Source organism: Ochotona princeps, chromosome 5 (assembly GCF_030435755.1).
Source record: "Ochotona princeps isolate mOchPri1 chromosome 5, mOchPri1.hap1, whole genome shotgun sequence".
Classification (NCBI taxonomy): Eukaryota; Metazoa; Chordata; class Mammalia; order Lagomorpha; family Ochotonidae; genus Ochotona; species Ochotona princeps.
This window is the reverse complement of record NC_080836.1, coordinates 25,319,779-25,336,657: the sequence shown is the minus strand read 5'-3', so window position 1 is coordinate 25,336,657 and position 16,879 is coordinate 25,319,779. Positions and strand designations below refer to the sequence as shown.

The 16,879-nt window shown below is 34.6% G+C and overlaps 1 protein-coding gene across 1 annotated transcript in view; it reads left to right on the top strand.

Annotated features, from left to right (window-relative positions):
* Nucleotides 1-16,879, top strand: part of LRP1B (LDL receptor related protein 1B) — a 1,366,825-nt gene that overhangs the window by 646,205 nt on the left and 703,741 nt on the right. Inside the window, exons 10-13 of the mRNA XM_058664204.1 lie at nucleotides 537-759; nucleotides 3,902-4,073; nucleotides 6,983-7,126; nucleotides 12,214-12,450. Coding sequence (XP_058520187.1) covers nucleotides 537-759; nucleotides 3,902-4,073; nucleotides 6,983-7,126; nucleotides 12,214-12,450 — 776 coding nt within the window. The remainder of the gene's footprint in view (nucleotides 1-536; nucleotides 760-3,901; nucleotides 4,074-6,982; nucleotides 7,127-12,213; nucleotides 12,451-16,879) is intronic.

Below are 16,879 nucleotides of genomic sequence, written 5' to 3'. Positions count from 1 at the left end.
ATTTCCGTTGTTACAAATAGCACATTTGCTTTTCCATCTGTTTAATTCCACTCCAGGTTTGCTGCTCTCTACCACTCATAGCATCATTGAGCTCTACATAATAGCTTTTATAGAAGGAAAACATTAGCAAGCAGTTTGAAAAAGCAGGTTGGAGATGAAGTCTGCAAGCTCGTGTGCCCTCCTGGCCTGGTGATTTGGCTCCCTTCTGAAGTTGATTCTGGGATGAAGCTGATTTGGGCTGTGCATCAGCTCTGAGAAGCTTAAAGACACATTTCTCTTAATGCAGAAATAAACCCACCACAATAATTTGTTTCTAGGAAATTTTACAGTTGTTGGTTAACCTGCTCCCTTATGCCCTGCAATATTCATTAGCAGATTTCTCTGTTTATGAGTGATATTATATGGAAATGGTTATGTGTAGCTAACAGATGTAACCACTGAAATAAATTAGAAGGAAAAGTTCTGTTTTTTACAGATGGCTCCATCAAATGTGCTTTTTCTCCCTTCTACTTTAACATTTAGTTTTCTTTCAACAGAAAACTTTTCTTTACTGACTATGGGAACATCGCCAAAGTGGAGAGATGTGATATGGATGGGATGAACCGAACAAGGATAATTGATTCAAAGACAGAACAACCAGCTGCATTGGCACTAGATTTAGTCAACAAACTGGTCTATTGGGTAGATCTTTACTTGGACTACGTGGGAGTAGTGGACTACCAAGGAAAAAATAGACACACTGTCATTCAAGGCAGACAAGTAAGTACAGTTTTACTAGAAAATGCTGTGAAGGCAATAAAATGAATTACATAACATGAAGGAGATGAAAATGTGCAATGTTGAATATTTTATGAAGTTAAGCTGTGATGGGTCACATAAATTACAGTGTATTTCTGATATGAGGGAACTTTTTCACGGTGATATGGTGATATATCTATGACATTGCAAATTCCTTTTTTGCCTTTGGCGTCTGTTAAAAACAAAGGAAACAAAAGCAAACAAGACAGAAATGCTACATGAGCAGTTACAAGGAGCATTGCATGGGGACAATATTTTGACCTGTTTACTAAAGACTAGGTAGTTCATTCATAATGAGTTATCATTGCCCCATGAGTCCTTAGATATATTTTGCCCAACAACAGGAAATGCATAATCAACAAAGTTTCATTGTGTTTAAAAGATTGAGTCAATTTTTGCCCTTTGTTGTATTTCAGTATCTCCTAACATGAGAATTTCTAAGTCATTGACATAAAAATTCTTCCCACTGTGTTAACTTTTTTTGTTGCTGAATTCTAAGGTTTTACAAGTGCTTAGTAAACACCGGGGAGTTTTGCAAGGAGAAATAAGCTTTAGTTACCAATCCACTTTTTATTCCTGATTCAGTTGCATTTCACTAGTCAACCTAAATTTATAAGAGATTATAACCTTTAGAATATTTGTGTGATACAATGCAGGGTATTCTATAATCATACCTTATAGGTCCAATTTTTTTCTTTCCCATTAGCTTTTAAAATGAAATGCTTATACATAACCAAACAAATTATTCTGTATAGGTTTTTATAGAAATATTCGGCAGTTTTGAAATCAAGTTCAGTATTCCTTTGCTTCCTTAAACTGTCTTAAAATTATTGATTTCTTTACTAGACACTGTGGTGACTGTTAGAGCACACAATCACTACAATATTTATGATGGGTTTTCGTAGTATGTATTTGTAAATTGAAAATTAAACTTTGAAAGGATTATCAGCGATTCGAAGTATTTTCCCCACGAGTACTTCAAGAAGTTTTTAATGTTTTAAGGCTAACATTTTATTTTTGAACATTGTATGACATCAGAATTATGGTAAATGACGTTAGTAAGTATACACATGGCCATATTCGACATATGCACATCAGCACGCACAGGAAATAGTGTGAATTAGCAGCTCATAGAAGAAGACCATTTGGCCTTTAACATGAAAATATTCCCTATGCTATTTATTTCCTGACTTTCGCTTCTATATGTGAAGAAACGAGATATGCTCTCCCAAAAGAACACATAAAACAAGTCACAGTTCAGCTGCATCTTCTGTAACAATCAACTATGAATCATATATACTGCTAAGATAAGAAAAAAATTTTTTGTTTCAGTTACAGAATTGGCAAGATTTTCTGATTAAAATCCCTAATTTTAGTAATTTTTCTGTAAGGATTTTTATAATCAAAGCATCTTTACTTTTAACTAAAAATCTATATATATCCTTTGGCAAAATACAATGCCTAAAAGAAATGAAAAATGCTTTTTCATCAAAATCTCTACAGCAAATCAATTGACAGCTCCACTATACCCCTGACCAGAACCGTTTCAAATTAAGTTCGAAATAAGAAATACCCAAAGGCAATGTGTTTAGCTGCTGCCTTTGTGTCAGAAAACCAGTGTATTCATCTTTTCCCTTCTATCTTTTGCATATTTTCCTAGATTTCAGATGACTTGCTCTTCACAATTCCAATACCTTTGCTAAGCAGGAAATTTAAGCTTTTTTTTAAACTTACATAAAATGAACAAATTTCACAAGGCAGATTTAGAAGCATAGTAATGCTTCACACCACACCCTCCCTCGTGGCTATGTTCCACAACCACACTTTTTTCTTTTCTTTTCGTTTTTCTTTTCTTTTCTTTTCTTTTCTTTTCTTTTCTTTTCTTTTCTTTTCTTTTCTTTTCTTTTCTTTTCTTTTCTTCCTTCCTTCTTTTGTTTCCTTTCCTTTCCTTTCATACCCTTTTCTCTTTTCTTTTTTTCTTTTTCTTTTTTTCTTTCAATTGCTATGGAACTATGACATACTTTCCTTTCACTTTACAATCACAGGCTTAACACTCCACTGGGCAAAGAGTTCAACAAATAGCAAGTAGATAACCATGTATTATTTCACAAAAGCATAAACACAGTCTGTGAGCAACAAACAGATCTCAAGATGCAAATCTTGATCACAGGGATTGCATTTTTAAAATTCGGTGTATTAGTTAAAAATGATAGGGAAAAACCTATAGTTTTTTATCTTTTGGCAATTGCTGATTCCATTCAGTTAAATCCAGTTTGTTGCAAAAGATAGAATTTTATTATTATTTTTTTTATGTCTTAGTAGTATTCAAAAGCGTTTATATACCACATTCTTTACCCAGTCATCTATTGATGGACATCTGGGTTGTTTCCATATCTCTGTTATTGTGGATTGATCTGCTGTAAATATGGGCGTACAGGTAACTCTCTCGTATGTGATTTCATTTTTTCTGGGAAAAACTGTGCTATTAATTACTTATATGGCTAGCAATGAACATTGACATTTCCTAAAGCAAACCATTCCATGCACCGTTGGGAATAACCATTAGAAGTAGGGTAATACCTAATAAAATGTTGACATTTTATTTATAATTACTGCAAAAATGTGATGTATTCATTATCTCTCGTGCTGAATTAGGCATCATTCAATCTGTTATTTTTGAATCTGGTAAAGCAAGTTTTCAGTTACTGCATCATTAGACCTTTCACAGGCAGAGCTTTTCGGTATCTATGACCATGATAACATATATCCCCCAAATGGCTTCAAACTAAATGCAACTATGCTATAACACATTGTTGAATGTTTTTGAAAGTCTGGTTCACCTATTTATGCAAAATGACTCCTGAACTTACTTTTTTTTTTACTGAAACATAAATAAAATGCCCTTCCTGCATTCAGAATGAATCGCTACACTAGACTACAATGTTATGTTCTTTAGATCAAAAGAAAAAATAATGGTGAATTTTGAATATCCTTGTGGTTCTCCCATTAATGGGCAGTTTCTACATTAGAGAACAACTATCATTTTTTTCAAACTGAAAGCTGAACAATTAAAATTTATCGTTATTTTTGATCATGCTTATAGGTCAGACATCTTTGTGGTATAACTGTGTTTGAAGACTATTTGTATGCAATCACTTCTGATAACTTCAATATCATAAAGATAAATCGATTCAATGGCACTGATAATCATTCATTAATTAAAATAGAAAGTGCCAGAGGGATTCGAATCTATCAAAAAAGAACACAACCAACAGGTAAGTTCCAGCATTTCTGTGTAAGCCCCATGCTGGCAGATTGAATGGAGATAGAGTCCTTGTGCTTTTTCTGTGGTGTTAAACTGGTTGAGTCATAAATTCTGTCTGTTGACAGCAAAAATGTGTATGCCTGTTTGATAAAATGGAATGGCACTCCCTTCACAAATGACAAATTGTTCAGTTCCTAGTGAATCGTTTCTACAACCACAGAATGGAAATGATGGCCAGATTTAGACTCGGGAAAGGGTTTTCAGTTGTGCTGTGTATGTAGAAGGGAGACAAAGATTATAGAGGCTGTGGTTTTATTATTTCTTTTTTGGTATTATTTTCAGAGGCAGATTTCATATTAGGTGATTGTAATGTTAGTCAAGTATTATAGTCTTTGAACTCTGATTTAATTTTTCTTTAACATGGTAACTAATAGTTTTGAATATAGAATCTTCATTGTTTTTCAAAAACAAACAAAAAACACTCAATGTATACCACGTTAATGATGTTATTCATCATCACAATGTAGGTTTAGTCAAATATAGCCTCATTTATTTAAAATCTTTTATTATTATTACTACTACTATTATTATCATCATCATTTTATGATACAGTTCCATAGGCTCCTAGGATTTCCCTTATCCCCTCCCTAATTCACCCCCCCACCAAGTTCCCCTATATCATTACTAAAGTATAGTTCTTCATAAACAGTCATATGTCCATTACTGTGGGCATGGACAATGGCAGAGAGTCCATCATTTTATTGACAAGATACAGTAAACAGTTTCTTTGGGAGTCCATCTCTAGTCTGGAAGTAGAAATGCATACTGTATTGTATCCTCACATCTGGAAATGTTAGTCTCCATTTCAGTTACCGTACATCTTGTTAAATGAAAAGCCAGAATACAAAATCAATAATAGGAAGAGGACTAGAAATTTACAATGCCATGAAGTTAAATAGCATATTACTAGATAAGACATTGTCCATTACACAGCTTCTATCATCTTTTTTATAAATGTGCTTTAGATGAAAATGAATCTTGAATTAAACATTAATATACACAAAATTGTGACAACACACTGTCACAAATATGTTTATAGCAAAATTGAAATTATGAATTGTGGAAATAACCTTTTTAGGATTTGAAATGGGATATATTCACTCATCAGTTATTCATGGATCAGGAACCATTCTTTGTATTTTCAGACTAGAGCAGTCAATAAGAATCAAAATATTTTTGCTTTTATGAAGTTTGCATCCTAATGGAGAAGACATAATAAAATTGCCTACGTTAATAAAAATATCTACATGAATTATCTGTTATATTATAAAGCAATAAGAGCTATAAAGAAATTTCATAGATAGGCAGGATAAGGAGTGTGGGGAATTTGCAATTTTATCTTTAGTAGGGCAATATCATTGAAGAGATGGCGATGAACAACATTTGAAGTAGTTGAAGAAGAGAGACATGGAGACTGTGGATAAAGCACAATGCATTTGGGGGAGAGGGGAGCGTTGGAGGGTGGTAATGAGTAAGTACAAGTCCAGAGAATACAAGGAAAAATGTGCCTTGATTGTTCAAGGATAATCAAGGAAACCTTTGTGTGTGGAGAATGATGAAGAAAAAGGAGACTAAGTCCTTGGATTGCAGAAATGAATTGATTTGAGAGGCAGGGAGAAGGGAGGAAAGTGTAGTGGAAAATGATCTTGGGTAATGTTGAAGAGTATAGAGACAAGTACGAGCACAGAGGAGGGTAGCTAGTTGGATTACTGTGGAAACTTACATAAAAACAAAACAAAACAAAACTTCCTAGCATTTAGAAATAATGGCCCATAATGACCGATTAATTGGTGGGACAGATGAACTGAAGAGAACGAAGACCATGTTGAAAGTGAAAGAGCTGCTGATTAAATGAGCCACGGGTGATCTAGCACAAGTGGGGAGCGCTTAGAACTGAAAAGACAGCAACCTTTTTAGGGAACAACAGGTAAAACTCCAGTTCAGTCATCTTTTCACCTAGAGAATGAGGGATACAAAGACCAAGCCATGACTTTTAAAAGCACAGCAGCTTTATGATTGCATGAAAATTACTGCAATATTAATCATAATCTCAGTGAAGAGATGATGTAAAAGCAATGGAATTGCAATAGTAACTTAACCCTGACATTTCTTACCTGGGCCTGCTATTGCCTTTCACTTTGACCTGTCTCTCCGTCATTGTCTGCATGTGCTACTTCTTCCTATTTTCTCTTTTCTAACACCGACACACATGAAAACCCTTCTCTTCCTCAGTTTGTGCTGTTTATGCTCAGCCTCCACCTCTGAACCCTTAAAAGTCATACACAAATCACAGCCATGTCACACACACACACACACACCTAATGGAGTTCTTAAAATGGCACTGTTCTAAACATTTTCAAAATTACTTGCCTTTACACTTCTCAGCAGTCACTGAATCACATTTTTTTAGTTCAGGTGCCCATATGATAAATAGGCTCAAAAGAAATTATTTCTTTGTCTACATACCTAACCTGTATATATATGCATACATACATACATATGTATATATATATATACACTATATATTTGTAAATTTTAAGATATTGATGTATGAAACGTAGCAAAAAGCATGTTACTGTTACTTCACTTATATGTAAACAGTTTTAAGTTAACACAGCTGATTCTATTATTCAGAATTTTTTAATGTGTCCCTAGGAGAATTTTGGCCAATTTCTTTCTCTTTTTATAAAGGATTTAAACTATTTCTTATTCACTGGAATATGAAACTAAATGGTTGGGTGTACATAATTCTGTCAAGATTCTCTGTTCTTACAGTGTAAGTTTTTCTGACATACCGATGCACGCAATTATCTTGTCTTTGGAGAATTTCAAGCCTGCCTTTCTTTTTGTTTGTTGTAGTCAGAAGCCATGCATGTGAAGTGGATCCATATGGAATGCCAGGGGGATGTTCACACACCTGTCTGCTCAGCAGCAGTTACAAAACACGGACCTGTCGCTGCAGGACGGGCTTCAACTTGGGAAGTGATGGCAGGTCATGTAAAAGTAGGTTGTTAAATTAAACATTTGCCAGCAGCGACCATTCAGAACAGAAGCTTTGCTATTAATTAGCAGCAACAGCATCAGCAATAATATGAACCTTGTTCTGGTGAAGTTTGCCTGAAAATACTAAATAGAAGAGCTGGTTATTTTTCCTGAAATATGTGTTTAATTTCTGTATCTAAATTCTGTATTTAATTTCCCTTTGTGATAATGCAAATGGAAAACTAATTCAACTATAGAATCACTAAACTTACAGGTTATAAGAAGTTTTACATTAGGGAAGGTTTGTTCATATGTATATTCATGTATATTCATATATACATGAACATATGTACACACACACACATAATTGAAAGGCAGAGTGACAGAGACAGGGTAAGGGACAGAAAAAGCAAGAGGGATCTTGCATCTCCTGGTGACTCTGTAAATGCCCACAACAAATGGAGCTGGACTGACACAAAGCCAAGAACTCCATCCAGGTTTCCCATGTGGTTGGCAAGAGCCTAAGTCCTTCGGCTAGTATTGTCTGCCTCCTAGACACGTTGGCACGAGGCATCGAAAGAAGTGCAGGTTAGCTGTGACTCAAAATGGGCACTCCAATATGGGACATACACCTAGCCTTCTGCACCACAATTCTTACCTCGGGGAGGATTTTTCAAAGATGGTTTTCTTAATCTCCAAAGAATGTTTTAACAATAAGTTGAAACTAGCAGTCACAAAGCTTATCTCTTATCTAAACTGAGATGCCATTCCTATCAGCAGATGTGATTTCTGGTCCAGCAGAAATACTCTGATAGTAAGGCATCCACTTTTCCAGCAATAATGGGAAGTGGAAATAATCTAATATTTTAATGTTCCCAAGTAATGAAAGTTGTGCAAATAAAATATTCCTTAAACTATTTCACTTTGGAAAGTTTTTAATCCATCACATAAACTTTTATTTTTGAAATGTTCCATGATAATTTATCTTAGATGATGATAATCTGTAAGATAATGTCTGGATCTTAGCATATGGCAGAACAATTTAAAAAATGACTTGGGGGGGTCTATCTACATACTCAGATGCTGATAGAAATGCTATCCATATGGAGATGGCTAGTCTCTAAATGTCACCAAAGCCATTACTGAAGGTTATGACAACTGCCTTTGCCTCCTTTGTCTCCAGCTTGTTCACAACAGCAGCTTTCAGTTAAGCCAGGGATCCCTGCATAGTCACCCTCCTGCCATCTGTTCCTCTCATTGCCGAGAATGATGCCCTGAGACAACTAACTTTACTAGAACGTGAAATCTAAATTGTTGGAATTAATAACCACCTTAAGAGTTTCAAGTCAAAACCTCAGAAACTCTACCGTCTTTAAGAATTGGCATTTTAGGGCTGGGTTTATTTTTTTTAAATAATATTTCTAATTGCATGTCTGTGCTAAGAAGACAAAGATAGCAAGTCTGTTGTATGTGAGATGTTCTGGATAAGTGATGTGATGGGTCTGAAGGCTTAAGATAGAAGAATGTGTATTTTTGTGTGTTGCAATGTGGGGGATGGTTGTACAAAAGGATTTTAAGCTGATCTAGTTTCCACTTGTGAAGAGATGACATGCTATGCAAAGTGCAATTATGTACATATATACATTTATGTGTGCATATATATGCATAATTAAAGAAAAATGCAAGAATCACATGTGATTGAATCACCCCAATACAGTGTAGGTTTGTTTATACTATATAGGAACAATTACAGCAATTAAAGAAGTAGGTTTAATACAGAGAGGTTTTATAGAACTATTCAAAAGCCTGGAACGGCAACCTCTAGAGTAGATTTTCAGAGTGAGGCTGAAAGCTGCAACATCTGTCACAGTCAGAAGTTCAAGCATTAGGAGCAAAAAAATTTAAAAAATTGTTCATTTCAAAAACACATCCTATGTTGGTTGAAATACAGGGATCAGTAAGCTTCCATATTGATTAGCTAAAGAATTGTGTCACATCTGATAGTTCCCTATTGGGTGAAAAGGAGAGGGGCTGACATTGTGGTATAGCAGATCAGGCTGTAGACTGGGGTGCCAATCTCCCGTGAGAGCAAAGGTTGGGCTACTTTATTTTACTTGAGGGAGATCCCAAGTACTGGCTCACTTCCCAAGTATTCATGTGGCTGAAGCTGAGTAGGGCCAACCCTAGGGTCTGGGAACCTTAGTCCAGACTTCACACATGAGTGACTACTCCTTGACTCAACTAAGAAAGCCATTACATGTTGCTGGTCTGAATGAGCTGGGAACTGGCGTCAGGTATCAGAGCCAGATATCCAATCCCTGTAACTCCACTACAAAGTGCAGAAATCCCATCCAACATCACAATCATTAGGCTAGATACCAGCCCAAGTTTATCCTACTTTTGATTACAAATATTAATTCTAAATGTGCTTATAGTAACAGAAGTTTGAAGACAATCTGGATAGCCAACGATAGATAAGTGATTATGTTGTATTGCCTACAGTCTGGAGGACATTATGTTGACTTTAAAAAGGATGATTCTGAAGGTTTTTTTTTAATTACTTTAATCATAAAGTGTGCTTTAATTTTCACATGCATGTGTAAGATACCAGTTTTTGGAAAAAAATAAAAAGTAAGATATACATTCATGTATTGTTAATATGAAATACTAAAAAATTTTCATAATTTTTGAATTAAGCACTATTCTATTAAACATGTAGAATATTAATTTATAATTAAATGCCCTTGAAATTGTAGGCATTATGGAAACTGAAAGAGCAGACAGGGATGCTAACATACTTTATCCTATAATTACATCTAAAAAAGTATATGAGATGTTAGATTAAAATAAATGCTTAACTAATGTTATTGCAATGATTAAAATATAAAGTAAATAGAAGAAATGTTTGCTAAATTTTCAGATCCAACAGTCTAAGACTTAGAATATGGAGCCAGCATAGAAAATATTTTTCATGTTAATATTAAATATTGAATGTAGAATATAAAATTGAATGCCTTTTGATATAATTAGGTATATATTAAAACAACCAGTAAAATAATTAAATTTGAAGCTAGCATGTAAAGGTGTACTGCACAGCCATTAAAATGAGTGACCTGTGACTACAACCTATGGAGGTAAATATCAGGAATATCATGAGAAATGGGCACTTAAGACAGTGACTAAGATGCTGGAGCAGTCCTGATCTTGGAGCAGTCCTGATCTTCCGTCTCTGACTCAACTTCCTGCTTATGCACTTTGGGGGACACACAGCTGAGGGCTTATATAGTTTCCATCCACCTGGGAGAGCTTGATTGAGTTCTGGTAACTGATTTTTGACTGGATCAGCCCTGTCCAATGTGGGCATTTGGGGAGTGAACCAGCAAATTGAAGATTTCATTGTCTACTTTTCTCTGCCATTTATTTTGACATAAATTGAAAATAGATAATTTTCAAAATAATACAGTAAGAAACATTTTTTATAACATTTGTGTATTCTGTTCATGTAAATTTAACAGCTGTGCTATTAGGGCATGTAGTGTATATGCTTGAAATTTGAAAATATATACTAAATATAATAACCAGGATTTTGCATTCTTTGGAAATAGAAGGGATTTTTTTGGTCACATGCATTTCTTCCAGCACATTGACAATTTCTTAACATGTGTGTCATATGCCTGCAATTTGCTTTAAAGTATGTTATAAATATCCTTTTGCATATCCAGTATTCAATAGCACTAAGTGAAAAGAAAAAAAAGTGAAAAAATATATAAAACGCTAATATAACTTACATTGGGGATATTGTGAGTAATTACTTTTTCTGTTTTTTTTTTGTTTTCTGAATTTATATTACTAGGAATCTTAACTCATGTGGTTATACAAACATAACAAGACTTTTCTATTCACAGTTTTGCTACCATTGAGTATATTTTCTTTAAAATTGCATAACCTAAGTGCTGCTGTTGTGGCTTAGCAAGTCAAGCCACTTCCTGTAGTGTTATCATTCCCTACGGGTCCTAGCTTGAGCCCTGGCTGCTTCTCTTCTGATCCAGTTCTTGCTTATGGCTTGGAAAAAGCGGTGGAAGACAGCCCCAGGGTTTGGGCCTCTTTCACACATGTGGCAGACCCAGATAAAGCTCATGTCTCCCGGCTGCAGCCTGGCCCAGACCTGCCTGTTGTGACCATCTAGGCAATCACAGTGAATGGAGGATCTCTCTTCCTGTCTCTCCCTCTCTGTAACTGATTTTCAAATTAATAAATACATGTTCTAAAACAGACAGAATGAAATTACGTGGCATAAACTAAGCCTAGGGTTCCCTAGTAACTGGAGAGCCTTGTATATCTTTTCTTACAGGTGTCTGAAGCAGTTAATTCACCCTGCAGAGAATGTTAGCTTGGTTCTAATGCTTTTAACTTGGGTGACAATTTTTGGATAGGGATTTTGTTTATGCATTTGTTTTGTTATTGATAAGGTCTGAGTTTTATGTCAAAATTACTGAGGAACAGCGTCAGTTCCCAGCATTTTAATTACCAGATGAAGAAAATGAGATGCTATAAATAGCATTAGATTTCATTTCCTAAAACAAGTCCCCTGTTTGGGTATCATTGATGCATTCACATGCAAGTTAATGATACGGCAGGGTTCTTTTTGTTGGCCTATACAATCTCCCAATGCAAAACTGTTGGAAATATATTTAAAATGTTCTTAAGGTTTTAGTATTGTCATATAAAATGAATGCTATAGTTCGTATCTCCAGAGAGTGTTTGATTGTAATGAATTATGCAATTAAATGTGCTGGATGTTTTAATAAATGTCCATTTTACAAGTTGCAACTCATCCAATGATCTGTCATGCTTTTATTTTACAAATACAGACAAAAGAATAATTAACTAAATATAAACCATTTGCAGAAGTAATTTCTGTTTTAATTAAAGTAATGCAATTAGCTGGCCTTCTTGCATCAAGATACATTTGGCATATTTTAGAGTTTAATTTTTAGTATTGAATTTAGAAAACGCTAATTGTGCCAGTTAATTAAACAGTGGCATTATGCAGTGTAAAGAAGATTAGGCAGCATCAGTTGTTTATGTTTGTAATCTTTCTTCTGCAGGACCAAAGAATGAGTTGTTTCTCTTTTACGGCAAAGGACGCCCAGGAATTGTTAGAGGAATGGATTTGAATACCAAGATAGCTGAGGAATACATGATCCCCATAGAAAATCTGGTAAACCCTCGTGCTTTAGACTTTCATGCAGACACCAATTATATCTACTTTGCTGACACCACCAGTTTCCTAATTGGCCGACAGAAGATAGATGGCACCGAGCGAGAAACCATTCTGAAAGATGGTAGGTGACACTGTGTGACATTATTATCGAGCTTCCCAGGTAAAAAGCACGTTAAAAGGAAAAATCCAGTATGTATCAGAGTAGTGCTAGCAATACTTTCTTATTGATTTAAATATTTAACTGCTTTCTCTTATTGATTTAAAAATATGTGTTAATTTTACTTAATTACCAACATTATTGCTTTGCGATTTTCAAATGCTAGTCTGTTGAAACCCTCATTGAGAAATTGAATTTGCAGTTGTCCAGTACATTTTCTGTATTACAGAAAATAAATTAAACTATTATCTACCTGCTGAGAGACAAAGATTTATGATGATATGTTTACAGTACTGTTAGAAGATATGATTTAATAGGACATTTTGAAAACTTTTGCAGTTCTTTTTAGAATAAGTCATGTCACTCAAAGTACATTAAAAATATCCTATGTCCGCATTGTCCTGACAATTCTTGCATATTATCTTTTAATTTACATTTACTGAAACAGTTTTCTACAGTGGCATTTAAATCTTCAGTATCTCCAAAGAAATTCCAATTATGTATATTTAAATTTATAGCAATATAAACAATTATATACATGAAGACATATATGCATATAATTTATTAAAATAAGTGTGTTTCATAAATCATTGTATTGAACAACACCCAAGTGAAGAAAAGATAGAAAAGGTGTTAAATAATCAACCAAACTTGATCCCTGACTCTATCATTATTACTCAGCTTGAGAAGTAGTAAAGAAAAGTATGAGATCATTGAAGTATGTAATTACAAGTTCAAAGTGGTCCAATGAGTGAAATGATTGATACAGAAAGCTCATGTGATGCAGATTCATAAGGAAGGGATATTTTTACATGGGTATACTCAAAGAACAAAATATGCATGAAATAATATTTTTTAGCTTGAATGTTTTATTTTATGATATACTTCCAAAGGCTCTATATACTTCCAAAGGCTCTAGTGTTGCGTGTGTCCTTCCCCAAGGTCCCTCCCCCCACACCATTGATTTCCCCTCTAGTTTTACAGCAGATGACTTTCATGAACAATCACAAGTCCACTGTACTGTTATTGAAGTGTTTCCCAACAATGTAGGCAGAAATAATATTTTATTATATATTATAGGGACAAATATGAGACAGAAGATATTTTAGCAACCGGAAATTCCATGTGGATGGGTGGAGACTTTTACTTGAGGTTTAGTTTGGAGATGACAGTGACATTGCAGAGATGGAAAGTGAGAGATGACTTAATGTGCATTACAGGAATCTGGATAAAATTCCACAGTGGTAAAAGAGAATTGCTTTTTAGCCAGAGAAATGTAATTCAAGTTATGTTTTTTGGAAGATCTTTGTGAGGGTAGGGTGAAGCATAAATTAGAGAGATGGAGAGAATGAAAGCAGAGAACTGGGCCAGACTTTTTACAATAAAGATCATGAATGGTGACTCTCCTGTGAGGAGTGATGAGTGGAGCATGAAAAGCTTATTCATTCCACTCAGCTGTACTTTAAGCCAGACCTCTAATGATTAGAAAGTATACTCTCTATGAATGACAAGTGAAGTGTGCAAATGTAAAAAAAAGATGTATGAAAAAAACCACCTTGTTTTCTGTCTCATTTGTAGTTAACTGATTAGGGAAACACAAATCTACCATGATTTTAATACTCCCAAAGGGTGTCTAATTAAAGATATTTTGTTTTAAATTGGATATGAGAGAGGCTAGGCTGTCTGCCTACTTTTCTCTGTAATGAGATGGGTGATTATAAAGCCTTGACAAAATTATGGAATGACAATGGGTTTGCACTTCTAAGTGGATACATATGGCTTATTCTCTTCTTTGACCCACTTTCAAGAGGAACTAAAGGGTGATATAGTGGATTCTTGGCTTTCTTTCGAAAAGTCTCAGCTTCTGAGAAATGTCTGAGTGTTTCAGCTAATAATCTTGGATTTAACAGCAGTGTCTTACAAGTGACATTTAGTCTTCCTTGATTTATACAAAGCAGAGAACAACTCTCTTGTCATCTGACTGCCAGGCATATCTGTGTCGCACTGCTTCGGCAGTATGATGGTTTTAGGACATCTTGCACATATTTATGATCAGTCTGTATTTAATAATATATTTCTATAGTGAAGCAGCTTAATGCCTTTTTTAAAGTATATCTTCTGCATAGGATAATAACATTCACAAATTAGCATTATGTTTGAGATTTAAATTTGGTAAATGACAGTTTGTCATGTTGGAATTAGAAAAATGAAGTGTTTTTCTTTTTGGTGTGTGTGTGTGTGTTCACTTATTTAGCTAAAGGACATAGTGTCCAGTGTGAACAGTGTGGTTAAGTATGAGAAATGGTTTTGTAAGCGTCCTAGAGATGGCAAGTTCTGAATGAATATATGTGCTTTGAAATGCAAGACCATAAACGCTTCCTTATTTGTAGAGAGAACACGAAGAATCCGAGTATCTTCTGGGGAAACTCAGAACTTTTCCACAATGAGAAAACAAAGAGCAATGTCATCTCCAAAAATCATTCCTCTACATTTTCTTTCTTCTCCTTTTTTTTTTTTTTTTTTTGGTCCCAACTTTGTTGAGTCTCTTTTAATGGTAGCATACCACACAGGCTGCTTGGGGAATCCCCTGGGCTAAAACAATAGTTATTTAAGTAAAAAATAAAATTGTTTCTTTGGGGTTTTGAACAGACATTAAAACATTCACAGAAAATGGAATTGAAAACAGTAAGTGTGTATGTGTGTGCGTGTACATATATATATACATATTTGTGTATAGACTATGTGCAGTCTTTTCACAATACTCATTTTCTGAAAACCTATGAGTTGTCCTTTTAATATCTCCTCAACACTTACTACAAATATCTCTAAAATGAAAAACATAAATATCTAAATGCTTCTACAAGGAAGAAAACAACAATATATTAATGTTTTCACCCTATCAGAATTTTTGCCAGCATTCATCACAATTTATATTTTTTCTTTTAATTAATATTACATGTATTTATTCATCCACCACTAAATATTGATTAACTGCCTTCCTTGGGTCATGTACTATTATGGGTGATGGGAATGTTGCACAAAATATATACAAAAGGTGCATAGTAAATAAGTACAATAATGAATACATAAGCTGTATATTATACAGGGTAAACAAAATAGTAATTGCTGGCAAAAATAGAGTAAATGTTCAGAGAAATCAAACTAGCTATTGTGTGTTTTAATTGTTTCTTTAAGAGAACAAGATGGATGCTCTTTATAGGACTGAATATACTTTATTTCCTTGAATATCTTGTCCAAGACTTACTTTCATTCTATGTGTTTTTTTAATATGCATTTATTTGAAACAGAATTGCAGAGAGGTTTAATGAAATAGAATCTACAGGAAAAGAGAGGTTAACATGTACTGGTTAATGGCCACAAAGTTTAGGGATGGATCATACTTCAGCTGAGAGCTCCATTCTGGTCTCCCATGTGGGTGGCAGGGATCTAAGCACTTGGAGCATCCTTGGCTGCGTTCCCATGCACATTATCAGGGAGCTAGATTAGAAGTGGTATAGCCATGATGTGAAATGACATCCACATGGGATGCCAGGGTCACAGCTGAGGATTCACAGTTACCTTCATCAACTTTCCTAATGTTAGACATATAGAGATCTCCTAGCGGAAGAGAATGAAAACATTTGCCCTTTTTTAGGAATGATTCCACGAACAAAGATCCAGTTCTTCCTCAAGACATACTACACTTGAAGTATCACCAAAGAAAGGTTTATACAATTACAATTCTTCGCAGAATGACTTTTAAAAAATTTAAATAATTTATGTGCCCGAGAATGCAAACATGGATCTTTATTGTAATTAAATGCAACTTTGACAAAATTCTTTTCCTCCAGATGTGTCTTAATTATGAGTCTAAAACACTATAGTTTCTGAATGTTCAGTCATTGACAATGACGATGAATTACAATTGATGACTACTTCCTACGCACCAGAATCACTCATCTGAAGTGCATGCTCCCATTTAATCCAAACAAAATTAGCCCAAGGTCAGTATTATTAGCTCCATTTTATTGATTAGAAGATGAGACTGAAAAATACAAGTACTTTATCAAAGTCACTTCTTGTGTGTTATAGGTTGGCAAGAACTGCAAAAGCTCTTACAGTTTTTTTTTTTAATTCTGAATTTTATGTTACAACTCCATACGGTTGTGGATTGCTCTCCCTAAATTCCCACCCCTCAACTGATTCCCCCATATTATTACAATAGTACATTTCTTCATAAGCAGCATCAGTCCATCAGTCTGTTATTTAAGTGTGCCTTGACATTGCTGGTACAGACAATGTCAGTCCAGCATCCTATTTTCTAGATGAGCATTTGCATTTTATAATGCTTGCCAACCACACTGTTAACCTGCTGATATTTTCACATTAGCTG